This window comes from Rhopalosiphum maidis, chromosome 4 (genome assembly GCF_003676215.2).
Source record: "Rhopalosiphum maidis isolate BTI-1 chromosome 4, ASM367621v3, whole genome shotgun sequence".
In the NCBI taxonomy this organism is placed as follows: Eukaryota; Metazoa; Arthropoda; class Insecta; order Hemiptera; family Aphididae; genus Rhopalosiphum; species Rhopalosiphum maidis.
Window position 1 is genome coordinate 29218682 of NC_040880.1, and position 26472 is coordinate 29245153.

The 26472-nt window shown below is 25.5% G+C and overlaps 5 protein-coding genes across 5 annotated transcripts; 3 read left to right on the top strand and 2 right to left on the bottom strand.

The window, feature by feature from the left end:
- Positions 1-263: 263 nt before the first annotated feature.
- Positions 264-4164, bottom strand: LOC113550299 (heat shock protein 60A). Its single transcript, XM_026952026.1, has 10 exons — positions 3995-4164; positions 3256-3414; positions 2851-3103; positions 2629-2777; positions 2422-2545; positions 2182-2350; positions 1848-2055; positions 1475-1787; positions 1226-1404; positions 264-734 (listed from the first exon to the last, which is right to left on the bottom strand). The coding sequence occupies exons 2-10, from the start codon at positions 3412-3414 to the stop codon at positions 561-563; spliced, it is 1728 nt and encodes a 575-aa protein (XP_026807827.1). The 5' UTR covers positions 3995-4164; the 3' UTR covers positions 264-560.
- A 5364-nt stretch (positions 4165-9528) lies between these two features.
- LOC113550913 (60S ribosomal protein L32) lies at positions 9529-10457 on the top strand. Its single transcript, XM_026952870.1, has 4 exons — positions 9529-9645; positions 9846-9945; positions 10041-10193; positions 10257-10457. Exons 2-4 carry the CDS (start codon positions 9853-9855, stop codon positions 10410-10412), a joined length of 402 nt encoding a protein of 133 aa, XP_026808671.1. The 5' UTR covers positions 9529-9645; positions 9846-9852; the 3' UTR covers positions 10413-10457.
- Positions 10458-10493: 36 nt separating this feature from the next.
- On the bottom strand, positions 10494-13302 carry LOC113549919 (MOB kinase activator-like 3). The gene is made up of 5 exons (XM_026951436.1): positions 13122-13302; positions 12880-13030; positions 11623-11850; positions 11430-11545; positions 10494-10768 (listed from the first exon to the last, which is right to left on the bottom strand). Exons 1-5 carry the CDS (start codon positions 13161-13163, stop codon positions 10634-10636), a joined length of 672 nt encoding a protein of 223 aa, XP_026807237.1. The 5' UTR covers positions 13164-13302; the 3' UTR covers positions 10494-10633.
- A 143-nt stretch (positions 13303-13445) lies between these two features.
- On the top strand, positions 13446-15917 carry LOC113548118. Its single transcript, XM_026948803.2, has 3 exons — positions 13446-13480; positions 13694-13843; positions 13962-15917. The coding sequence occupies exons 2-3, from the start codon at positions 13730-13732 to the stop codon at positions 14667-14669; spliced, it is 822 nt and encodes a 273-aa protein (XP_026804604.1). The 5' UTR covers positions 13446-13480; positions 13694-13729; the 3' UTR covers positions 14670-15917.
- A 3825-nt stretch (positions 15918-19742) lies between these two features.
- Positions 19743-26453, top strand: LOC113548348 (sedoheptulokinase-like). Its single transcript, XM_026949189.1, has 7 exons — positions 19743-20170; positions 24338-24579; positions 24656-24921; positions 24980-25105; positions 25173-25310; positions 25681-25873; positions 26171-26453. Exons 1-7 carry the CDS (start codon positions 19952-19954, stop codon positions 26367-26369), a joined length of 1383 nt encoding a protein of 460 aa, XP_026804990.1. The 5' UTR covers positions 19743-19951; the 3' UTR covers positions 26370-26453.
- Positions 26454-26472: the final 19 nt, after the last annotated feature.

Genomic DNA, 26472 nt, shown 5'->3' on the forward strand with positions numbered 1-26472 from the left:
GTTATTAGTTTTGGATTTCAAATATTTAGAGCTAGAAGGAAAAAGGGCATAAACAACTTAATATAATGATATAAATTCATAAAACATGATGCTGCGATTTTAAAATTATTAAGTGTATTCTAAATATAACAGGCGGACAACTAATTATGAATCATATATTAATGATTATGTATTTGACGGTACTTAATTTGTTATAAAACAAAAATTGTAATTGCAACATCATTTTTTATTACTATCAAACTAAATAAACAAAAATATGCAAATGACTTTTGGAATGAGTTTTATATGATCTAAAACACTTTGTACAATTTCCAATTATAACATCTATGCAATAGACAAAATATCTCTTAAAACATGTGTCTAATGAAACTTACAATCCATTTGTACATAGAAACATATGAATTTAAAAAATATGTATAAAAAAAAAACTAATAATGTTACTAATAATTAATAAATTTGATTCTTATAAAATAAAACATCGAGAACAACACATAACTAGGATAGAAAAATATTTATGCCACTTGCGCGATGTCAGTCTTTGTGATTTCTAAAACAAATTATTACATCATGCCACCCATTCCTCCCATACCACCCATACCGCCCATTCCTCCCATACCGCCCATACCACCACCTGGTAATGGCTCATCCTTCTTTGGTAATTCAGTGATAACTGCTTCCGCTGTAGTCAATAATGATGCAACACCTGCAGCGTCAGTTAATGCTGTTCTGACAACCTAAAAAAAACAAACGTTTTAAGGTGAATGTAAAGTAAAATATTTCATAAACTGAAAAATACATAGAAAATTTGATCTCTAAGGTTAAAAAAATTCTTAAGTTTCTAATATCCTTATGTAAAATTAAAATACTAAAAATAAAAGTCTGAAGAAATTATATACAGATTACAGTCTGTAATGTAACTTTGCTATATCTACTCCAATATGTATTTTTGCTAATTAACATCATGATAATACATCAGAAAATAAATAAACTAATTGAGTACATAATATAGTGATATGGAGACGAAGGTTTAGGAAATTATCAAGAATTTAATGAAAAAGTGTACCATTATATTCAACTGAAATTAAATGAATAAAGAACTGAAGGTCTCCTAAATAAACATCGATATACTCTTACACAAATTGATACATTTTGTATGGTTAAAAAGAACAATATGTACTATATATTTGATTTACTATAATAATCCTTATTAATTAATTTAACTCACTTTGGTTGGATCGATGATTCCCTTTTCAATCATGTTAACATATTCATCATTCAATGCATCATAACCAAAACTGTCTTTACCTTCCAATACTTTAGCAACTACAACACTACCATCAACACCAGCATTTCTAGCAATCGTCATACAAGGCATGGTTAATGCTTTGCGTACAATTTCAATACCTATCAAACAATTTGTTTATTAAAATTAATTTTACAAGCTTCGATGTTTTAAAGACTATCAAATTTTTACCAATTTTTTGATCTTTATTAGCCACTTTAATTGTGTCCAATACAGGTGAGCATCGAATTAAAGCAGTTCCTCCTCCGGGAACAATACCTTCTTCAACAGCTGCACGAGTGGCATTTAGTGCATCAGTAACACGGTCTTTTTTCTCATTGACTTCAACTTCACTGCTACCACCAATTTTCAATACAGCAATACCAGATGCTAACCTTGCAAGACGTTCTTGGAGTTTTTCTTTTTCATACTCTGATGAAGTATCCTTAATCTGATCTCTAATTTGTTCAGCCCTTTGTTCTACGTCAGATGGTACGCCATTACCCTAATAATTATTTTAAGTTTAAATATAACAATAAAAATATGTGTATATTAATAAATTTACTTTTAAAAGCAAAGTATCATCTTTGGTGATAACCACTTCTTTCACTTGACCAAAATCACCAGCTTTAATATCTTCAATTTTCAGTTCATTGCCTTCTTGTCCGAAAACAACACCTCCAGTTGCAATTGCCATATCAGTTAAAGTAGATTTACGATTATCTCCAAATCCAGGTGCTTTGACAGCAGCAACATTTAGACCTATTTTCAATCTGAATAAAAATAATAATTTATTTTTGATAAATCTAATTTATTAAGCACCATGAAATATTCATATTCACCATCAAATATTTAATATCCATACTAAATTTCTTTTAAATAATATTTGTAAGCAATACCTATTTAAAACTAGCATTCCAATAACTTCACCATCAAGGTCTTCAGCAACAATAACAAGTGGTTTACGTTGTGCATTAGCTAATTCTAAAGCAGGAATTAATGATTGAGCAGATGAAATTTTTTTCTCACTGAATAATACTAAAGCGTCTTGAAATTCTACTTTGGCACCTTTAAGAGATTTGATTAAATATTATTAAGAATAGTTTTAAAAAATAGTATGTATTATATTTAATATTTACCTTTAGCTGAGTTGATGAAATATGGAGAAATGTATCCTCTATCAAATTTTAAGCCTTCAATGACTTCCAATTCATCTTCTAAGGTTTTTCCATCTTTGACAGTTATTACACCATCTTTTCCTACCTATATATAATTAGTAAAATCAGTACAAATTATAAAAAATTAGAAGATAACTATAGCTGTTATATCAGAAGTAAAAGTATTACCTTTTCCATAGCAGAAGAGATAAGTTTTCCAATACTAGTGTCACCATTAGCAGAAATTGTGGCAACTTGTGCAATCTCATCTGCAGACTGAACTTTTTTTGATAATGTACTTAAATGTGTCTTAACTGTGTCAACAGCTAACATTACTCCTAATGATAAAAATATAAGATTGTTAAAATTTCTTAAATATTTTACTCCTATAAAAATTGTATTCCCAAGTACCTCGTCTAATTTCAACAGGATTAGCACCCTTAATAATTTTTTCAAATCCTTCTTTAGCTATAGCACGGGCTAATACAGTGGCTGTTGTTGTGCCATCACCAGCTTCATCATTGGTATTACTTGCTACATCTTGAACAAGCTTAGCACCAATGTTTTGGAATTTATCCTGCAATTCAATACCTTTGGCGACAGTTACACCATCTTTGGTAATTTTAGGAGAACCCCAACTCTGTTCTAAGATGACATTACGACCCTAAAAAATAAAATATACATATGATATTATATTCTATAAATGAATACAACATAAATACCTATAATACAAATAACATAATGATAAAATATTTTATACTAGTATAAAGTATTTTAATAATTTTTGAGACTTTAATAATTTATTAATTTACTCACTTTTGGACCCATAGTTACGGCAACAGCATCAGCAAGGATATCAACTCCTTCAAGCATAAGTTTTCGCACTTCAGGTCCAAACTTAATGTCTTTAGCATAGTTTCTGGCAAAGTATTTGGGTACATTGTTTCTAGCAAGAGCAGCAGAAATACGGTACATCTAATAAATACAAAAACAATCATAAATAATATAAAACAGATAAGTTTATTGTATATAAAACATTTAAAGAACTATATAAATTTTAATCATAAACTGTAAATACTTTCTATCTTAGTACCATTATTGTAGATAACTATACAGTCAAATCAAAACAAAATATTCTGGTTTTAAATTATACATTATTGAAAAAAAACAAATACTTTTAAACAAGTAACAGTAATGATTCCAATTTCACGAACTTTAGAATATTTTTCTCCACTTTTATAGAATGATAATTTAAAAAAAAAAACCACATGGGTAGTTCCGACATGAATTTAACCTCTTAACAGGTTTTAATTTATTCTTAATTTCAATTAGTAATTATGTAAAACCGGGGGAATTTCGAAAATTTGGAGATTTTCATACTTCCAAATTCAATTGGCTGAAACTTGTCGACGAATTAGGTTACACAGATATCGAATTAAGCCGGCCGGGTCGCGTAAAGGTTAGAATACGTGTTGTTGGTTTTAATTATTGTAGCATATCGACGTCCAAAAATACGCCTTTATCCGCAATCGGACGAAAGTAAATTTTATCTTACCTTGAATAATTTCAACAGTCCGGCAAAACAAATATGAAATTTATTGTAGTTGATTTAACGACTTAAAATCAAACGAAAATAATTCGTAAAACTGTACCACGCCGCAAAACAGAACGAGTTGAACGTAGATATAAAGCCGGGAGCCGGGACCAAAGTGAGCAATCTATGGAAATTTCTAGAAGGAATAATGTAAAAAGTTCAGCCGCCACCAGTGTAGCCAATAAACCAACAGAAAATATTTCAACTACAACCGAGATCGCGTCGTTGCATCCAAAAACAAAAATTTACCTTAATGGCTTTATACGTCTGTGGACCGTGATTTTGACTATTTTTGTATTTCAGAAACATTTATGTATTGTACTATTCTGAATCAAAAGTTGTGACTTGAGACAAGATTTGTAATAACTAATACCAAATACTGTATTGTCTCATTGTCTGTATATAGCATTATATTTATATGTATATAATTGTATTTGTACATAGTATATACATATATATAGCACAGAATATAATATAATATAGTATATTATAATTGCTAGTAAAATAGTAAGTAGCTAGGTACTTATTACTAGGTTAGTACGACGACTAAGAACCCGAAATTGATTATTTGGTTTTTTTTTTTTTTTTTTATGAATATTATTTATTAAATTATTAATATTATAATATAAACTATTAAACTCATACCATGTTAAAATATTTTATTCACATAAATACAAAATTTAAAGTTAATTAATATTTACACATAATATAAGATTTAGGTATCTACCTGTTATTATAGTATACTATTATTTAACGAGTATAAGTGGAAACCAGTTGCCATTAAAAAGAGTAAATGTAACTAATGTAAGTTCCCACGCGAGATATATTTAATAGGTAAAAATCACCTAATTAATATCGGTATGGCCACGTAAGTTCCAACACAAAAAATAAAAATAAACCAAAAGTAGACATGTAAATTTTTACAATTTTACATGAATAATAGTTTCCTTCCCAGTGTATTCAGAATTAGGAGTTAGAACTATCTAACAATTTAAATAGTTGAATGTAATTGCTGTAGTTATTTGTTCTTGTTTATTTCATTTATTTTAAAAAAAACTAAAAAGCAAAACATAAATAATAGTAAAAAATAGTATTTCTAGATCCATGAACTGTAAAAAGTTATGTAAAATGGTTATCGCAATAATTAAAAGTGCAGTCAGAACATCATACTTATACATATTTCCAATTACTTCGAAAATTCTTTATAAACATCACCTGAAAATTCAAAATATATATAATAGAGTATTCTATTTAATTCGTAATTTGTATACATATAATATGTAACATATTAGTTTCTTCATCAATTGAACTCAAAATATTATAAACTTATTGATTTATACTATAATTATAAGTCTATAACTGAAACATATTTGTACTATAATTACTTACAATTTACATAGTTATTATATAACTGCTCGCCTGCTATGATTTGTGTGAGAACTTACCAAACCCTATTAAAAAGTATCCATTGACCATTGATAAATATTATTTCAGTGTTATACACCTACTTGCATAAATACAATATGTATAGGTAACTTATCTATAAATAAGTAAATTGATATTATAGTGATAGTTAAAATTATAATTAAACTCCTAAAAATTTACAAAACAAACTTTCTCTTTTGTCTATAATTTACGTAATAAATTTCACTATAAAAAAAAATAACAAACGTTTTCGAATTGTATTAAAAATTATAATTACTTAACATTCAATAACTTATATTTTGAATTATAGTACTACGAGTAAATATTCTGCAAAGATGATCGCTTAAATAAAAATATAATGTTATTTTTCCTTAATTTAACTTTTGTATTTAGTTAATTTTCTAATTAACTTAAGAGGTAGCATGAATCTTAATAGCCGTATTTATACTTAAGCAATATGCCAATATACTAAAGGTATCTCTCACCTAAAATATTTATTAATTAATTTTTTTTTTTATCTAATGACTTTTTATATAAATGATTTTAAATAAAAATATTCTTATTTTTAATGATTTTATTGCCTCCAATATGTATGATTTCTGTGAAAAGATTGTTAAACTATAGCCGTGGTGCAGTAAAAAGAAATACAGAATTTCAAGATTAAGATTTAGAATGCACTATATGTCTATATACCAACAAGTTGTTCAATTATTATTCTAATTAATTTCCAACTACTTAAAAGTTATAAATTAATAATTTATTTATTTTGAATTGAGTTAAGTTTATATATATTTCTCAATATTATCTTTAAATTAGTATAGTTAAATTTATTATTAGTTAATTATTGACTTATAATCATAGGCGGAGATTTGATTGAATTTTAGGGGGGACTTAAATATTTTTTTGGAAAATAAGCCGTGGGGACTTTGCCCATACACCCCTTCACTAATATCAATGTATACAAGGGACGCCGTTTATGAGACACTCACGGTTATAACGTTCAGTAGCTTATTAGACTTAACATCGTCTGAAACGATCCGGACGTATCCAAATACATTATAAAAAAATTCGGTTATAAGACTCACCACTTTGTTTATAATACTTCAATTTCATAAGAAATAAACATTTTTGGTTAAAATTTAAAAATTACATATTTTTTGGGTTATTTCTGGTTTTAATTCATACTTTATAATGTGTGTAATTACAACAAATTTTATCGCATTTCACATTTTTTGCAAATATTGTTATTGTAATATGAGTACGAGAAATATATTTTCCAAATATTAATACTCAAAATAAAATTACAATTTTTTTTACATAAATAATAAATACATCATACATCTTTTATAATTTTTTATTAATATGTAATAATGTTTATAATATGTATACCTATGTATTATAATTTTAATTTTATCAGAATTTTTAAATGTATTCAATAATAGATATGCAATATGTAATATTATATGTATTAAAGTAAATAAAAATTAAAGCAAAATATATAATAAAATAAAATTCATAATTATGTAATACAATTTTTTTCCCCATTTCGCCTATAAGAGTCATTCGGTTATAAGTCTTACTTCGTATTGGTCCCAAAATGAGTCTTATAAACGGCGTCAGTGGCGTCATTTGTGGGATGCAAAAGTGTGCAAATGCATCCCATGAACGAAATTATTGTTATTTATTTTGTTTTATACTATAATTTCTATAAAATGATCTACATATACACAAAAAATGTGTTGAAAAAAATTCATGGAATGACTCGACTATGCGAGTGACTGGTATTACTTTAAATTTTCAATATTGGTTTTTCATCCCATGAAAAAATGTGAAATGACGCCCCTGAACGGCGTCCACTGTATATTACATACCTCCAATACGCATTAACTATACTAAATAACCAACTAATAATTACCAACTAAAAAGAAAATCTATTAAATACGCATTACTAACTACATATGTACTTTAAAATCATTAATTTATAATACAACAAATATTTTATTATTTTAGTATAATAAACCTATTTTGATTAGCAAATATATTAAAAATGTTCTCAATACTGATATTGATATTTTTTTCATTGTATATTATTGAAGAGTTATTAAATTTTTCAATCCGTCGTGACTATAGTAGGTATAATATGTTGTAATAATATTATTATATTTATTTAAATTTCGAGAAAAAAAATATTTTTTAAAATTTAAGATTTTGGCAGTTGTTATAAAATCAGTCTGACGTCCGGCCGGCCACATGACTTTGAAAAATGTTCAATAATTTTGGGGGGCTTTAGATCTTTTTGGGAGGCTAAGCCCCCCTCCCAATCTCCGCCTACGCTTATAACTTAATGTTCATAACTTTAACATGACTATAATTTAAAAATAAAGAATTAACTATAACTCTAATTGATTGTTTTTATTAACTTGATCATGTTTACTGTATTCTATTAACAGAATGAATGTTATACATTTTAATTTGAAAAAAATCTATTAAGTACCTATACCTATTATATACTATGTAATATTATAATATATTATTATATTATAACTGGCATTTAATATTCTAACATTAATACATTATCTATAAATTGCGTAGTGCTACATTCTATACTGAAAAGTAAAACAAATCGATTAGCTACAATAATATTAATAATAATATTTATGATGAGAGGCTTAATGTAAATTATTGATGCCATTGACGGAATATTTTCTTCACATACCTATCTTATTTATGTATATACTATATAACTTTTATCATTCTATTATATAATGTCATAAATAATAATATAAAACTTGTAGTATATTTTTTAATAATTTATTGAAATCGTTTTTGATTAGCAAATATTCCAATGACCTGCAATAGGTATGTTTTCTGTAAACTTCGATTACAATAATTAGGAGTTACTATAATAATAATTTGACTTAATGAATAGACAAATTAATTTTTGATTGTATTTGTCAAATAATGTAAATTTTCAATGAATTTTAATATTAAAAATAAAACGTATAGGAATAATGCTTTTGAAAATTAAATTTTGAGTGTTTATTTCAATAAAACACAGAATAAATGGTAGTGTTGAAACCACTTGAAACTATAAATAATATTGTAGGTATGAAAAAGAAACTATACCATTGACCTACCTACTTCTAAGTTCTAATATACATAATTTATTGATATTTCACAGTTTTTAGTGTATTCGATTAATAACAATAACCCAGGACAATGCTATATTCATAAATGGTAATTTGCCACATCATTTTTTCTAATTTCATTCTACATTGTGATTCAGGAATTGAGGATAGATAATAGATATACTTTATACTTATATATAATCACAATAATAAATAATGGTAGAGGTATAAGAAATTATAAGATGAGCACTTTTGCTCATGTTTAGTACAGGTATTGCACCTGTAAATAATTTCTCACATGTGCCTGTTGTTACTGGCAATACTGCTAAAGTTAGTAAAAGCAAATTAATATTTGGAATATGTCCCACGGAGATCTGTCAAATGTAAAAATGAAATAATTTTTGTTCTAATTTTTAATAAATGATATTCATATACTATATGTACAATCAAATAATAAATAAATAGTATGTATAATATGTAATAATGTGTAAAAGTAAAATAGCAAAATAAAGTTAATAATTAATTAAAAAATGTTTCCCTTGCTTTCCTCAGTTCACCTATAAGGTTTATTCGCTCATAAGACTCACTTTATGCTGTTCCCAAAGTGTGTATAATAAGCAACGTCCACTGTTATGCAATATTTTGGTTAAAAATTAGTTGAACATAGTACGGTTCTCATAATCGTATTTCGTATTTAATGATTTATAGTTAAATTAAAATGTAACACATCAATTATAGTGATCTATTTGATGCCGCACTCTGAACATGTTACAACATAGTTCGTAGAACTGCATATAGTGACTATCGGTTTTTACTATAATCACATAGTCTACAACGATTGCATTCAAATTTAGGCGCCAATAATTGATAACAAAAAAAAATATTGTAAGCTAACTTTTTTGTAAGAACCGTGAGGTTGGTATACGTTTAATGAGATAATGTCTTAACGATGATAACCTCAAAATACGGTTAGCAGTGTCTGTGTTGTTTACTTTTATTCGCTGTATGTACGACACTTCGACGTACGTCTACTTTTCCCGTAGGTCAATCCTATAAAATGTAAGTATATTTGTAGGATTTTAATCCAAATTTATCAATTCGATCCTCTAGAGTATCAATTGTATGATTTCATTATAAATCGTACCTAATATTCTTTTTAATTGAAATGATAAATTATTAATATTTGTAAACAATTTTCTTTTCGTAAGATTAGTTGAAATCTGTAAATATCGAGATTGATATTTATCTAATTATTTTAGATTAACCATGTCGATCAAGCCTAAGTATCGCCCACAAATCATTAAAAAACGTACAAAGAAGTTTATTAGACATCAAAGTGATCGTTATGACAAACTCAAGGTAAGTTTATTTAAACAAATATAATAGGTATGCTATTTACTAGTTTTATATTTGATCTTGAATAATATAAAAACTTCATTGTTGTTCTTTTATAGCCCAACTGGCGTAAACCTAAGGGTATTGACAACAGAGTGCGAAGACGATTCAAGGGACAGTATTTGATGCCCAATGTTGGTTATGGTAGTGACAAGAGAACCAGACACATGTTGCCTTCAAAGTTCCGTAAAGTTCTTGTACACAATGTCAGAGTAAGTACAACTTGCATTTTGAAACTAGAATATATGGATTCAAATGAAATATTCAAATTTTAGGAATTGGAAATGTTGATGATGCAGAACAGGAAGTATTGCGGTGAAATTGCTCATGGTGTTTCATCCAAAAATCGTAAAACTATTGTTTCTAGAGCCCAAGAGTTATCTATCAGATTAACCAATGGAAACGCACGCATTCGTACACAAGAGGGTTAAGTTTTGTAATGATTAATTAATAAAATAAAAAGTTCTTAAAATCCATTTTCTTGTTTTAATATCATATATTATTCAACTCCTGATTAAATTAACAAAAGAATATTAATTTAAAAATATACATTTTTAAAGGTAACAAAATTGTAAAATAAATGCCACATAGTACTTCAAAAAATATAAACATATTTTTTTTTTTTAAATAAAAACCATTTGGGTTAGAAGAATTATTGATTCTGAAGACAATCCTGGCACATTTTCGACGTCATTTCCATTAATGGCTCCAATTCTTTATTTATGACTAGATCAAACTCTGTTATAAAATAGTAGAAATGCTTATAACACGTATTCACATGTGGTTCCTGCAAAATAAAATTAAAATACTAAGTATTTTGCTAGGGTAAAAATATTTTATAACTGGTCGGTCAAATTGAATTTGCTTCAAATATATCAAAAACTATATGTTACTAAAGTATAGGAATGTGTCTACAATCTTGAATACATTTATTTTAACTTGGTACATCACATGGTATAATATGAATTAGTTTTTGTTGTATAAACAATAATTTTTGATTTAGGATTATTGTTAATTATGAATTTATAAATGTTATGTACTGATTTATGATAAAGAAATGAAATAACTATTTGTTTCAAGTTGGTGAGCGTAGGAAAATCCTGATAAGGTGTAAGACATGCTCAACAATTTTAACACTTATTCTCTTGACTTGAAAAAAATACAAAACATTTACAATAATTCATATACAGTTTTAAAATTAAAGTTAAATACATCATTAACTAATAACATCATATAGCAATGAAGACGTGATTAAAATAGAATAGATATTGTTAGTAATTTATTATTTATATATTTAATTTAACATATTCAATATTTTTGAATGACGATTGTAATAAAAATACAAAATACAGTTTATCACCACAATTTAAATAATTAATTAATATAAATTCACTGTAAGTTAAATATTTTATTTCCTTTATTGTTATAAAATAAACCATAATACTTACTGCGCCTATAGATATAATTCGGTCAAAATGATGTATATAAACATGTACAAATACTCTAAATAATCGAGTAAGTATTTTTTTGCAAAGTGGCATAAAAGTCTTTGGAAATGGTACATCTAATAACAAATCAAAAAGTACAACAATTTTAATAATGTTATGTGTTTTCTTGTTAAAAGACTTCATTCAAATATACCTGTTGATACTGGGAATAAGTTCTCATTGTTAATTTGTGTTTCAATCCAATCCATAAGCAGTGAAACATACTGAGGTGCTGGTAATGGTGTTGGTTTTTTGTATCTTTCTTTATCAGCCCATAAATATTCAAACTTTGGGCCACCACTCATGGTTGGACAAGATGTATCTGTACAATAGTCACAGACTGTACCATATATCAAATTTATTCGATTGAAGAAATCGACCACTGAAAATAAAAATGAATTATGTACTAATGTTAAAACGGTATACAGAGATAATATTTAAGCAAAATAGTATTATTGAAAACAATTTAGATTGTGTTATTAATGGAAAAGTTGAGTTATTGTGTGTACCTATCATTGCAATTTGTTAAAACATAAAATTACCCATGTGGCTATCTATTCAAATCCTTACTATACTAGAAAATTGTCAATTAACATACTCATGATGTTTATTCCTTAATTCTTAACCAATAAGTCATTGAAAAAAAAATATAATATACAAATTATTCATACAAAATAAACCAATTTTAATCCAACATGATTATTTTCGGTGGGTCAACTAGTTACACAACAGCTATATTTATGAGTATATTCTATAGTTCTAGAATGGTGTAGTGGTGATGTCATGATCCACAACTAACTATAGAATTAAAAAAAAATATATATATATAATTTGAAACAAAACAAAATAAATTTTAAAATAATATACTCATTGCTTGTAATTCAATTTACTATGTACAATAATGATAATGTATACTTATAGTGCATAATATTATCTCTTCATAGGCTTGTATAAGGGTGTTGTATGTTGCTAACAATGCTAATAATAAGCTATATGAACTATCATTTTTTTTTTTTTTTTAAGTATAGAGTATAGATTATGACCCGAGTTCTAAAGCCTAAAGGTTATACATTGTAAAATATTTTAATATCATTTTCACAAACAGTATATAACTATGTAAGTATAAGTACAACTGTACTAATTCTTTGATTTGCGTCAGTGACTAGTGTTTAAAATGAATGAAAATTATTTGAAAGACTTTTATAAAACATTTAGGACTTTAGCAAAACTTGCTCTTAAAGTTTAGCCACACTTACATGCATATTGTATACAAGTATGTGAAAAATTTGTTTACATTTTCAAAATATTGAACAAATATAGTTTTAACTTTCTATAGAATGTTTTTAAACTTACTGCTAACATATGATGTGTTTTCAATAGTAAATACAAGCATAGAATTTAATAATAATACCGTGAACAGCAATCCAATCATATAAGTCTTCGCCCGGTGGCAATTGCACTGCATTCCTTAAATTGATGCCGGAGTTTAATGAAGCTTGTGCATGTTTATACAACGAATAACGAAGGGTGCCCGGTGAAAACTTCTTTTTCGGCCTAAATGTCTGAAAATGTATTTTAATAAATAATTGGACACTGACACACTGTATACAATAGTATATTATTTGTAATAAAATGCAATATTTTGTAACTTACTTTTCCTTTTTGAAAAAAATCAATAAAACCACCAAAAGACATGTTGAATTTATTTAATACTCTGTGGATAAATACTGTTCCAAAAAATTAACACTAAAATTAAATTATAATTAATAGTAATATACACTAAATAATAATTAACTTAAATTTAAGATATTTAAGTGGTTTTTAGCTTTATTATCTTCCCATTTTAATACAATGATATACAAAAACAGTACATTGGGATAACATTATCAATTGTAATTTTCTGATATGCGATAATAAAAATCACAGCAGCTTACTATTATTATTGCTATTATCTTTATTTATTATATATAGTTATATGTTTATTTAGTTCTTGTTAAAAATGAAACATCAAAGTAAGTAGATGTCAGTTGATCTCACGATTTAAGTATTATATTATTGTGATTATTAGTGTATTACCGAGTACTGATTAGAATAATAAATTATAGATCGTGAATCGTAATTTGTATTCAAAAATCGAAATATTAAAAATCAGTTAAAAATTTGAAATTATATTAAATTGCAATGAATCATTAAACCTCATTTGATTTTTGTTGCGTGTGTTGCAGACTGCAGTACTTTAAAGAAATATGTAAACTATTAAAATGGAAATATCAAATTTTAGAAAAATAAATAAAGATCGTTTATCTGCATTTTTGGAACATTTGGAAAACAAAAAATTATCTGACAATTCTGATGAAATATTTGGAAAATGTCTAGTAAGTCACTATTTATATACATTTCAATAATTAATTTATTTAACTTTAAAATATTAAACTTAAGGTTTAATATTGTGTAATATTTATAATTACATTTTTGTTTTTTTTTTGATTTTAGATGATTTTAAAAACATTATTATACACTCCACTAAACTTTATACCGGACAATAAGCTTAGCACACAGTCTAACATTCAAAAATTTCTGTATTCTATTAATTTTGATGTAATAGAACCTGATCACATGATCAAATTAAAATCAATACTTGATCAAGGGGCAGACTTTGATATATATGCTAGATACATAGAATCTATCTTAAATAAAAACAATAAGGCATTGAATTCAGTTTTAATGACTGTTTGGACTCAATTAGGATCAAATGTATTGAAATTGCCTATAATTATTCAAGAAAAAACCATCAAGGTAAATCCTTTAATTTTTGAAAAAACAATTTTGTCTGCAATATTGCTGTGGGAAATCAACGACTTAATTGATGTATGCTCTAAATCACCATTGATATTCCAAACATGCTCAAGTATATTTAATGAATTGCTCATTAAGTTAAACTTTAGTAATAAGTTTATGGAGTTGTTGAACTACTTTGTGAACGGTGTCAGTTCACGTTGTATTAACAATAATATTGATATTGTTAATATCTATCCTAACAAATGTAGAAGTATATTAACCTTGAGAGACATTAAAAACAAAAATTCAACTTTAGTAACAGATCATGATTTAAATGATGAAGTAAAAAAATTAGCTTTAACTTACCCTAGGCAATTTATTTGCTTGTTAAGTCATTTTCCAGATTTATATTTATCATACTGAAGAATTGTTTGTCATTTACTATTACAAGCTGTGATCGTTTTTTCATTTATCTCAATTAATTTTGCCTGTTAAAAACTGTGCTTAACAAAATAATAATAATTTATATTTTATAGTACCTACCTATATTTACCAATACATACTAAAGTACAATAGTACTCATACAATTTACATTCCTATGTATTATACTAACATATTATAATGTTTACATTTATTTTTAATTATATAATTTTTATAATGTAATTACACTGTTATTAATTTATTATAATTTGTATTGTATAAATATTTAAAAAATGTCTATTTTGAAAAGATTCAAAACTTAGTTAAGCAATGAATTTATTTTCATTTTTAAGTTATTGTAATCATTCACCTAAATGTATTCCGAATTCAATGTGGTGATGGAAAACTTCTCCCTTCAGGCTTCAGACAGTTGTCAAAAATCATTAGATTTATCAGCCCAATGAGCCTTTTGTAATGATTCTCACCTGCAAACTAGTAATTACAGTGGTTGTCCAATGTAGAATCTAAAAAAAAAAAATATTTAACTCGCTTAATTAAACTCTCTAGTAATAACATGTATATTTAAAAATAATTTAAACATTACTTCAAATTCTATCATTGTTTCTTCTAAGTCATGTGCTCAGAGTGTCAGACAAACAGAAAATAAAAAAAATGCCAAAATTAATCAAACGCTCATAGCAAAACCAACACAGACAAAAACTATCGATCCAATGCCACAGAATAAATTTAATATTTAATTTTAATCTATTCTGTTCCAATACTTTTGTCCTTTCTTGATTAATCCATGCACATACACAGGTCTTACTGGTCTCAGACACCCTAAGCCATTAATCTCTAATTTTTCCTCTGCCATTATTCCTGATAATTCACCTCGACGTCGAACATGAAAGTGTATTTGGTTCACTCGTATTATCTCATCTCATCACTCCTCGCCTCATGTGTGTGCTCTACTACGAGTCGATGCTGTAGTCGCGAGACAAGGATTCTACAGGCACAAACTACTATCCCGTGAATCTCGTTCAAATCACTATAGTAGTGTTTATAACTAGTAGTGTTAAAATAGTGCAATGGAGCATGGACGACGCCATCTTCGGTCATGCTGCCACGTCTATTTTACTATTTATTTTTATCCATTTTGCTTATTGTATTATTAATTAATTATTATGTATACAAAATACAGATTGTAATGTTTTACTTTTATTTAATAAAAAAGGAAAAAAATAAACCTGATATAGTTGTTAATTCTTTTACCTATTGTATAATGTGTAGAATGACTGTAGTGTAATACAGATGTATAACTATAAAAATTTATTTCAATAATACAAAAAAACTAGTCAATTTTATAAATTTATAATGAACTTACCGTAAAAAACCTACTATGGCACTATAGTTTAATTTATTTATCAATAGGTATTAGGTATATATTTTTTTTTTGAATAATCTAAATTTGAATTTAACATGCAGAAAATAAATATGAAAACATTTTTAATTTGATTTTTTCTATCGCATAACTTTGTATTTAACATTGACATTTATAATTGGTGGTTTATATAAATATTAATCAAAGCTAATTATGCAATAATATATTTTTTTTAGTAAAATATTTAGATTTTTGGATAATTTCAATATCGTATTTTAATATTTTATGTTTTAGGATAATAACTACGCAAAAATAAAAAATACATTTTTGTTAATTTAAGATTTAAGTAAATTCAGTTATATAATCAGCTTAGTTTAGGTATATTATTATTTATTGTGTCAACTTCACGTTAAATTTGCTAGTCTGAACTTATTATTTATTAATATGTTATTACTAGGGCTGGGATTTATATGTAATTAAAATAGTCAAAATATGTAGTACCTATATAAAATAAAAAATATATAATAAGAAAAATTTTAAATTATGTTAATGTGTAGAATTAAAATAAATTTTTGAATAATATACAATCAATTGTTTTTAATTTCTAATCAATTTAATTTAAAAAATATAGATATTTTCACAACCACGCGAACGCAAGTACTGACACGTCTGACACTGTTGAAAATTCGTAAATATATTTTGTCTATAACAATTAATGAATATAAAGTATAATCTAATATCATTAATGTATCTATAGACTATAGTTATTGAACAGAAAAAATAAGATAAACTATAATCAAATTATTAATATTTAACTAATACAGGGGCGTCATTTCACATTTTTTAATGGGATTCAAAACCAATATTGAAAATCTAAAGTAATACCAGTCACTCGCATGGTCGAGTCATCCCATGAATTTTTTTCAAAGCACTTTTTTTGTAAATGTAGATCATTTTATAGAAATTATAGTATAAAACAAATAAAAATAATTTTGTTCATCCCACAAATGACGCCACTGAATTAATAGATACTTTCATATAATTATTTCCTTTATGCATTATACACTTAAGTACAATTTGTATGAATACTATTATCGAAGTATAAATGGATAATACTACTAAACCAACCACCGAAATCGTCAAAATTTACGAAATATGTAAAAAAAAATATGTAAAAACATATAAAATAAAATATGTTTTATTTTATTGTAAATCACGTGAAATGAATTTATCATTTGCAATACTTAATTTATCATATTTTAGTAAAAATATTTATTTAGTACTTACATACAAATTCCAGCCCTAGTTATTACAGATTATAATATATCAGCAGATCAGGTTACTTAGATACGTGCAATTATTGTAATCCAATTTTTTGCATTTTTTTGTAATGACATAAATTTAGTTTTCAAATAAAAATGTAATTGTATTAATATATTATTTAAATAAAATTAATTTAGAAATTTTTTAGCTGTTTCACCTGTTTCCAATTATTTTTAATTTAAAATCCTTAATCTTGGGACTTTGTCTTTTTTTATTTACATAATTGCCTACTTAATTGTATTTGTAATTTTACAATCTGGTTAAGTCAACTTTGTTTAAGGACTTTGAAAGGGGTGCGTGACCCTTTTAAAAGCGGTGAGGGACTACGCACAACAAACTACAAAGTGTAGGTGTTAGGACTTTTAGTATGTTTATAAGTGAAGTATAACTTAAATGTGTTATCTACAAATCTATCAAAATTCAGCTTTTGATGATTTTTTTTTAGTATATTGTAATATAATTATATTTCTGATTTTTATAATTAGTAATAGTCAACAACTTGTTCGATTAATCGTCACCACCGATATAAACAACATTATGACTAACGATATCTAATTAAAATTTATAAGATAATTTAACGTGATATAATATGAAATTATCTGTTTGTTAACTTTGGTTATAGGTAGGTTCTTTTGGTTTATGATTAACAATTTTTGCTCAAACAGAACAAAAAAAAAAATAATTTTATCTTTTTTTAAAATATAATACCGCAACGGCGCAACATATATAAATGTATGTATATATATGTATTAAAAGTAAGTTTATTCTATGGTAAATTTTATAATTTATAATTTTAGTCATTTATTATTAATAATATACAGTTGAACTTGGTTATCTCGATTCTCGAACTTCTTTAACTCGAAATTATCGATACCTCGAACATTTTCTGCGGTCTCTAGAATTTTATATTTAAACAATGTGAAAAAATCTTGTTGCAGAAAAGGCTTTTATTGATATCTTAATTTTTAAGTGAGTTATAGTCATGTTAAATATTAAAACTTTAAAATGCTCGTAACTCGCTTAAAAATTAAAAGATCAATAAAAGCTTATGAGATGCCCTAGGTATGTAATATTATTAGTTATTACCTTTAAAGTTTAGGTAAATTGACTCTAATATTAAAGCTAACAGCATAAAATTTAATCTGTTGAACGCAAAAATTTGCTATGTCTTACCTATATTCGTGGTTCGTAAAACATGGAGAACACACGCGGGAATGACGTATTGACGTCCTCTTAATATTATTATTCGTCATTTTAATCGACACTAGTAAATTATAGGTTGTTGACTAAATTAAATAAAAATTCAATCTAATGTTAACTAAATTATATAATCTTAACAAATAATAATTTGCATATAAAACTATTGTGGTACCTAATATGGTTTCTGAATATAGCTAATTCATTATTATATATTTATATTTTATGTTCGTTTATTACTTATACCAATCTAATAATTACCTATTCATTATTACTTCATTTTTAATGTTTAATAATTGACATTATTGTATGCGTCTAGCTGAATAATCGTGATCGTATAATATATAAGTAATAAAGTATAAATGCTGTATTTCTGTAGTGATAAATTGATTTGAATAATTTGATTGCTTACTTGTTTGTCAATATTGTAAAATTGTAAAATACTACAATCTATGAATTATCTGTAAATTGAATTTCATTATTTATGAATAGTTTAAGGCAAGTCCGTCAGTCCGTGGTTTAAAATGTATCATACTATTTATATTTTTGATTATACCGTATACCTTGTACTTACTTCCAAGTTATAAAATTATAATAATTAATATTAGACCTAGTTTAAAGTTATATATTTACCAACTATATTATCTACGAGTATATAACAGGTTTAGACGGTTTAGTAAGATCAACTCTTATAAGTAGGTCTTCACCATGGTCCATGGACCATGAGATAATATTACTTATTAAACAAGTACACAAATATACAATGCAAATAAATGTCAACCTATTTTATTTATTTACAATAAAATGTTGTCCACTGTTAGTGTAAGTAATGCAATATTCATCAAGTATTTATCTGATTTAAACAATATATAATCAATGGACAATAGCTATTAGCTATATACCTATGTTGTACACTTCAACAGTAGATATATTACAAGTACACACTACTATAATAGTATTATAATACTATAATTACTATATGGCTAAAATATAAAAAACGAATAATTCGATAAGGACGTGTTTCGTTCACCTAAATGAATATGACCTCAAACCAGTTATTTGACCTAAGAGTATTTACTTTTTAATACTGATATAGTGATATTGTAGTTCGTATGATAAACTGCATATTATTATATGTTTATGTACAAACATTTCAAACAAATCACCCAACTATATAATTTTAATTTAATATTCGGCGTACGTATAGTTCACTTCACTGTATTTACATATATATAGACATATAGTTGGTTCTAATGTTAATATATTTTTATATTAATAAAATTAAATATTAGTATCGTGTTAAAAAACATTTATTATTTGTACACAAATAATAAGTTGATTACCATCAAAATTCAAAGTTATTATTTTATATTAATTTTAAATTATGGATTTCGAAAAATTAATACTAGGAATAGACATAGGAACAAGTTCAGTAAAAATTTCACTTTTAGACAGCTGGACTTCAAAATCTGTTTATGCGAAATCGGTCCCAACCAAAGCAAAAATTAATCCTAGTCATCAAAATGGTGATGAGCAAGATGTTTTCAAAATTTTGAAAGCAATGCGAGAATGTTTAAGGTCACCAGGAAAAATTATGGAAAAGGTAAATATTTAAATAAAAAAGTGAACTATATACCTATATACATAGATAGGTATATCAATATATTGTATGTTGAAAATATATATACAGTATATGGTTTAATACTATAATATAATATATTATTATATTTTATATTATATATAAATAGTATATTAATATAACTACACATATTAGGAAATTATTCAATTACGGAATAAGTAACATTGTTTTTATAGATATCTACTATTTTACAACTCATTCAAATACATTCTATGCTGTTTTATAAAAATAGTCAAATTCAATAGTATTTGGTAATAAATATTAAATAATAATTATAGAATACAGATAGTAAGTAATATATAAGTACTAAATATAATATATTATACTAATGTATAAGTAATAAAATAAGTTATATGCATTTATTTTGCAACAAAATATAGTTGTATAATGTTACATTGTTGCATATTTTAGATATTAATTATTTTTTCTCAGTCGTTCTATTTTAGCTTATTAAAAATAAATTATTTTTTTTTTTTTAAATTATATTATTATTTAGTATTGACAATGTAAGTTACATTAAAAGTAAGAAAGTAAATAAACCATTTTCAAGCGTTAGCTATACAAATTAAACAACAATTTTTGTAATTTTACGAAACTTGCCAAAATTTAATAAGATATTGTTATTTTACGCATAAATATCCAATTTCGTCAAAATTTAAACTATAGACGCTTACATAAAATATTACTAACTAGGTACACTCAATGTTTTTTAGTAAATTTTTTAAGAAATACTTTTATGGAACCTTGTATTAAAATAATTAAATTATCAAATCTTTGGTACCTATTGGACTATTGGAGTATCAAACATTTTTATTTAAAAAAATTATTTATATAATATATTATTGGGATTTTACGATTTTTTTCAGTTCTAAGTAGAAAGTTTATAAAAACAAATTGTTTTTATAAACTTTAAATATTTTTAAATAATAATAAAAAAAAAATAGAAAAAAAAATGTTTAATGTCTATAAATAGCACAAAAAATAAATATCAACATAAACATTCGGGGAACATTTGAACTTTTCTACAGAAAAAGTATCTGCGGTTATTTATTTTTTCACCAAAAATACAAAATCGATTTTGTTGAATAGGATTTTGAGTATAATTTCCTGTTTTTCCTTAATTTTGATTGTTTTTCAGGTTATCTTGAAAAATACTAAGAATATTTTGACCTTCTCATAGTACAAACTGGATCAAATTTTCTATCAGAAATCGCCTTCCAAATCGTTTTATTTATTTCATTTTCTTATTGTTTAATGTTTATACATATAATTTTGATGATATTTCAAGATTTATTAATATATAATTTTATAATACACCCCATATTATAGTTATTTTTAGCGCTTTTAAGTTTGAACTTTGGTTATAAGTATTTTGTATTCAAATACATTTTAGTTATAGTCATCATGAATTATTTAAAATACATTTTAATTTAAATAATAGTTATAGTATAATAAATTTATCTTTTTTGTATAAATGTAGATTATAGCCAACAAATAATTTCTAATACTTATGCACAGGGTTATCATTATTCACCCAGTATGCTCATTCCCAACCCTATACTCCAATTTTTTCTCTAATAATGAACTTATACAATTTCTAATATTTTGTATAATTAAAAATTATATTTTCAAAATCTTGTATTTTTGTACATTGTACTACTTCAGGAATATCTTGTGTTTTCCTTTTAATAAAAATCTTTGTTTTAACTGTAAGTTATTCAGTGGTTATAATTTATTTGAACATTTTCATGCCCTAATTCAAAAGTTTTCAATTATTAAAATAATTTTATATCTTTTATTAAGGATTATAATCCTTAAAAATAGTTTATTAAAACATAAAATAGATATAATATCAGGTCTAGTATTTATTATTCTTGAGACTTGAATCATTCTTATACATTATAAATATTAATTTAGCGAGTATGAGCGCAAGTTAAAAAAAAATGGCATGATATAAGAATTAAAAAGAATATAATACAATAATAAATAAAAACTTAAATATTAAATAAGAAATGACGGATCATTGTTAACTAACTTTAGTCCAGTATGGAAAATGCTTAAATATTGTGGGTGTATCGAACAAAAACCATTAAATATATGGAGAATACGAGTATATTCATAAGAATTGTAATCTATGTTCTAGGCACATTCATACAGCTTAAGAACTTACTATGTACCTTCTGAAGTAGGTAGCTTACACACATCAGCTGTCTGAGGATCCCATATAACTGCACTTTACCTACTCAACAATATTGATCTAACTCTAACAAGTGCACCATACAAAAAATTCAGAGAGATAGTTTGTTGGGTACTGGTTGTTATAGCCTCGCCACGGCGAGTGAAAACTTTAGAGCCCCACCATCCATATAACAATAAATAGATCCATTGATACCTATCATTAACCGATATATTAGTCATAGTTCTACAATTTTTTCTGACAGCTGGAAAGATTATGCTAATTTGATAAAACATAGATTTCAAAATAATTAAGACAATCAAGTTAACCATAGGTATAATTTCGTGGACCCTAACTTAGGAGTCCACACACAAAATGTCGAGAGAATGTGGGGTTCGGCCAAATGAGGCAACCAAAAATGTAGATGTACTGACAGAAAATTTTAGCCTCTTACATGGTGGAATTTATGTGGCGATCAAAACTAAACAATAGTGATCTGTTTGACACCATCTTAAAAGATATAGCAGAATTTTAGGAATCACAGAAACCATAATTTTTAACCTTATAAACATTTGTATACATTTTTAATTTATCATTGTTTTAAAAGTATTATTATTCCATTTTCTAATTTAAATTTTTTTATATTATATCAATATAATATTATCTATTATTGAATTATTAGATTAATATTAATAAATAAACTCATTATTTCATATATTTACGATGTATTTATTGTTATATGGATGGCAGGGCTATAAAGTTTACACCCGCTGTGGCGGGGCTAGAACAAACCAGTACCGTTTTTTGATAATCTAGATATTCTTTTAATGAAATGAAACCCACTACTTAAAGAGCTTTGCAGGTAACTTTATCAATGTGGGCAAAAGTTCTTTTCTATCTGTTCAGATAGAAAGAGTAAAGTAAAATTCAAATCAGAAATTTCAGTACCAACAGGGAGCAAGTTAAAGCTATTAAAAGTGTAGGAAAAAGTAGTAGGTGAGCAACTTTTGGTAAATATCATTAACTGGTATTTATTGACAAGGGTGTAGCCAGGGGGAGGGTTTCAGGGTTCAGACCTCCGAAATTTTTTCTTGAAATGAGATTGAATAGGTTTAAATACCTATTAATTTAAAACTTGTATAATATGACATATTTATACTCTAAACCACTTCCCTACAAAAAAAAAAAATCTGGCTACGGTCTTGTTTATTATTATCTATTGTAGGATCAATTTTTTTAGTCTAGGTAAAGAAACTATTAAGATCGTTCATAATTTAATACAATCATTGACAGAGTTAATTTTAAAGAATATTTTCATGTTATTGGTAAAACCAACTATGAAGTACAAAGAATAGTTAACTGTGCCTAAGAGAGAAACATGCATCATTTACAAATAAAATGTATAAATTAATAATATTGTTAGATTAATCCATAGACCTATAAACTAGTTTAAATTACTAAAATTTTAAAATTATCATGGTCCCCATATTTTTAAAACCCATTAACATAGACCTGTTATTACTCTTAGTACACATGTAAAATAACTTAAAAACTACTAGTTTAAATTTGATTTGAATACGTTATAATAATAATAATAATAAAAAAAAAATTAATGAAAATAGGATAATATTTATTTTACTCAATAATTTTTAAGTAACAAAAAAATTCTCAAGAATTTAAAATTAAGGTTTTTAAATTTATTTGAAAATACCAAAAATAAATTTAAAATAACTTAATATATTATTGATAAAAAGAGAGTATGTGTATTGTGTATGCTTGACAAATCATTCCATATTATATATTTGTTGAAATGGAAGTACATACATTCATTATTATAATTACAATTTAAGTGAATAGTTTTTTAAATCCATAAATTAAAAATATCACTTGAGTATTTTTTATTTGAATAATTATCTACATAAAAATTTGACCAACTATCTGATTCTGATAATAAGGTAAAAGCGATTGGTATTTGTGGTCAAATGCATGGAATAGTTTTTTGGAATGAACAATTTGTACAAACATTTTGGAATAGTGAGTTCACAAATGAAACAGAAAAATTGGTATCTAATTTATATACATGGCAAGATGCACGTACAGATTTAAAATTTTTGACTAAGCTGCCGAAACCTCGTTCTCATTTAAAGGCATACTCAGGTTATGGATGTAATACCATTTTTTGGTTAAAAGAAAATCAGTAAGTTTAATAAGAGCAACAAAAGATTGAATATTATTATTTAATAAAATAAAATATTTTTATACATCAATTTTAGACCAGAAATATTGAGTAATTTTAAGCAATGTGGCACAATTCAAGATTTAATTGTATCAATACTTTGTAATCAAGGAAAACCAATCATGTCTACTCACAACGCAGCAAGTTGGGGATATTTTGATGTAATTGACTGTTCCTGGAATACAGATATTCTGATTGAAGCAAATTTTCCAGTTCATCTATTACCATCAGTTGTACAGCCTGGAATAAATGTTGGGACATTATATGAAACAATTTATCATATACCAAAAGGCGCAGTAGTTGGTAAATGATTGACATTTAAAAAATTATAATATGTGTATTTAATTAAATAACTATTAAGGTGTTGCTCTTGGTGATTTACAATGTTCAGTAATAGCCACATTAACAGCAATGACAGATGCTGTGATAAACATTTCCACTTCTGCTCAAGTTGCATTTGTAGCCAAAACAATTGAAACACAATGCGGTAAAATTAAAAATATTTTGAATAATATTATTGTAATTTGTTGTATAATTGTATATTGTTAGATTAGATGGTGTTGAATATTTTCCATATTTTGAAAATCAATTCTTAGCAGTAGCAGCTTCTTTGAATGGCGGAAATGTCTTAGACTTTTTTGTTAAATCTGTACTTAACTGGGTATCTGCTCTTGGATTGACTATAACTGAAGGTAATTTAAAATATTAATACATATTTATTGATGAATACTCAATAGCATTAAATTAAATTCATAGATTAAAATTAGGTTTTGAAAATCAATTTATAATTACCTTGTAGCCAGATAAAACCATGGCTTTTTATTTTTAAACACTATAACCAAAACAAAAAGCTTAAAAGCTGATTTATGCTGTAAAGGATTTTTTTTTTTTAATTCTTAAACTTGTTACAGTTATGATGTTTTTTGACAATATACTTTTAACTCCTGCTATTGATACATATGTGATATGTATAATATATTATTTACCTATTTATTAAATATTAGAATATTATATTTTATTAACACATGTATAAGTAATAATTATGTATTAATTTTATTTCAGATGAACTGTGGAATCGATTGTTACAGTTACCATCTAATGAAAATTCAACACCTCTGATAGTAAACCCTTTAATTTTTGGTGAAAGACATGATCCAACAACATTTGGATCATTAATGAATGTTACAAATAATAACCTCACATTATCAGAAGTATTTTCAGGTTTTTGCAAAGGACTTATTAATAATTTACTTAAGTTAGTATATTAAATTATTTTAAAACAATGCATTTAAGGCCATGACTGGGAGGAAGGTCCAGGGGTCCGGACCCTCCTAAATTTTTTAAAATTAGTAACATTTTAGTGGTGAATACAGCTTATTAGCTATACATTTTCAGTATTTATATTTAAAAATAATATTGGACCCTCCTCCCCCCTGTAATTTTTGTCAGTTACAGCATTGATTATAAATAGTATTTATAATTAATAGTTATGGTTAGGATCTTGAATGCAATAATAACATAAAATCATAAAGATTAATTTATTTAAATTTAGAATGATGCCAAGAGAAATGTTGTTAAAAGCTGGAATTCAAAGAATCATAGGATCAGGATCAGTCATAACTAGAAATCATATCATAAAAAAAGAAATAGAACATTGTTTTAATCTCCCACTAAGTGTAAAAATGCCAGAAGATTCTGCTTTTGGTGTTGCTTTAGCATTATTGAAGAATAATCCTTATTTATTTAGTTAATAAATATTAAAATTTATTTTATTATTAAAAGTGTTCATTAAATTATAATATATATTATAATAATTATACATAAAATACATAAGAACAGAAAAGAAATGTTTGG

What these genes read in the sequence shown, in the direction of transcription:
- LOC113550299 (XM_026952026.1), bottom strand. Translation starts at nt 3,414, where the DNA reads ATGTACCGTATTTCTGCTGCTCTTGCTAGAAACAATGTACCCAAATAC. An exon ending in TCCTGTTGAAATTAGACGAG is followed by an intron (nt 2,778 to 2,850) that starts GTACTTGGGAAT and finishes TTTTATCATTAG; the next exon opens with GAGTAATGTTAGCTGTTGAC. An exon ending in ATGATACTTTGCTTTTAAAA is followed by an intron (nt 1,788 to 1,847) that starts GTAAATTTATTA and finishes AATAATTATTAG; the next exon opens with GGTAATGGCGTACCATCTGA.
- LOC113550913 (XM_026952870.1), top strand. Translation starts at nt 9,853, where the DNA reads ATGTCGATCAAGCCTAAGTATCGCCCACAAATCATTAAAAAACGTACA. An exon ending in ATCGTTATGACAAACTCAAG is followed by an intron (nt 9,946 to 10,040) that starts GTAAGTTTATTT and finishes GTTCTTTTATAG; the next exon opens with CCCAACTGGCGTAAACCTAA. An exon ending in TTCTTGTACACAATGTCAGA is followed by an intron (nt 10,194 to 10,256) that starts GTAAGTACAACT and finishes TTCAAATTTTAG; the next exon opens with GAATTGGAAATGTTGATGAT.
- LOC113549919 (XM_026951436.1), bottom strand. Translation starts at nt 13,163, where the DNA reads ATGTCTTTTGGTGGTTTTATTGATTTTTTTCAAAAAGGAAAA. An exon ending in CTTATTCCCAGTATCAACAG is followed by an intron (nt 11,546 to 11,622) that starts GTATATTTGAAT and finishes ATTTGTTATTAG; the next exon opens with ATGTACCATTTCCAAAGACT. An exon ending in GAATTATATCTATAGGCGCA is followed by an intron (nt 10,769 to 11,429) that starts GTAAGTATTATG and finishes TTTATTTTGCAG; the next exon opens with GAACCACATGTGAATACGTG.
- LOC113548118 (XM_026948803.2), top strand. Translation starts at nt 13,730, where the DNA reads ATGGAAATATCAAATTTTAGAAAAATAAATAAAGATCGTTTATCTGCA. An exon ending in AAATATTTGGAAAATGTCTA is followed by an intron (nt 13,844 to 13,961) that starts GTAAGTCACTAT and finishes TTTTGATTTTAG; the next exon opens with ATGATTTTAAAAACATTATT.
- LOC113548348 (XM_026949189.1), top strand. Translation starts at nt 19,952, where the DNA reads ATGGATTTCGAAAAATTAATACTAGGAATAGACATAGGAACAAGTTCA. An exon ending in CAGGAAAAATTATGGAAAAG is followed by an intron (nt 20,171 to 24,337) that starts GTAAATATTTAA and finishes TCTGATAATAAG; the next exon opens with GTAAAAGCGATTGGTATTTG. An exon ending in AACAATTGAAACACAATGCG is followed by an intron (nt 25,106 to 25,172) that starts GTAAAATTAAAA and finishes TTGTTAGATTAG; the next exon opens with ATGGTGTTGAATATTTTCCA.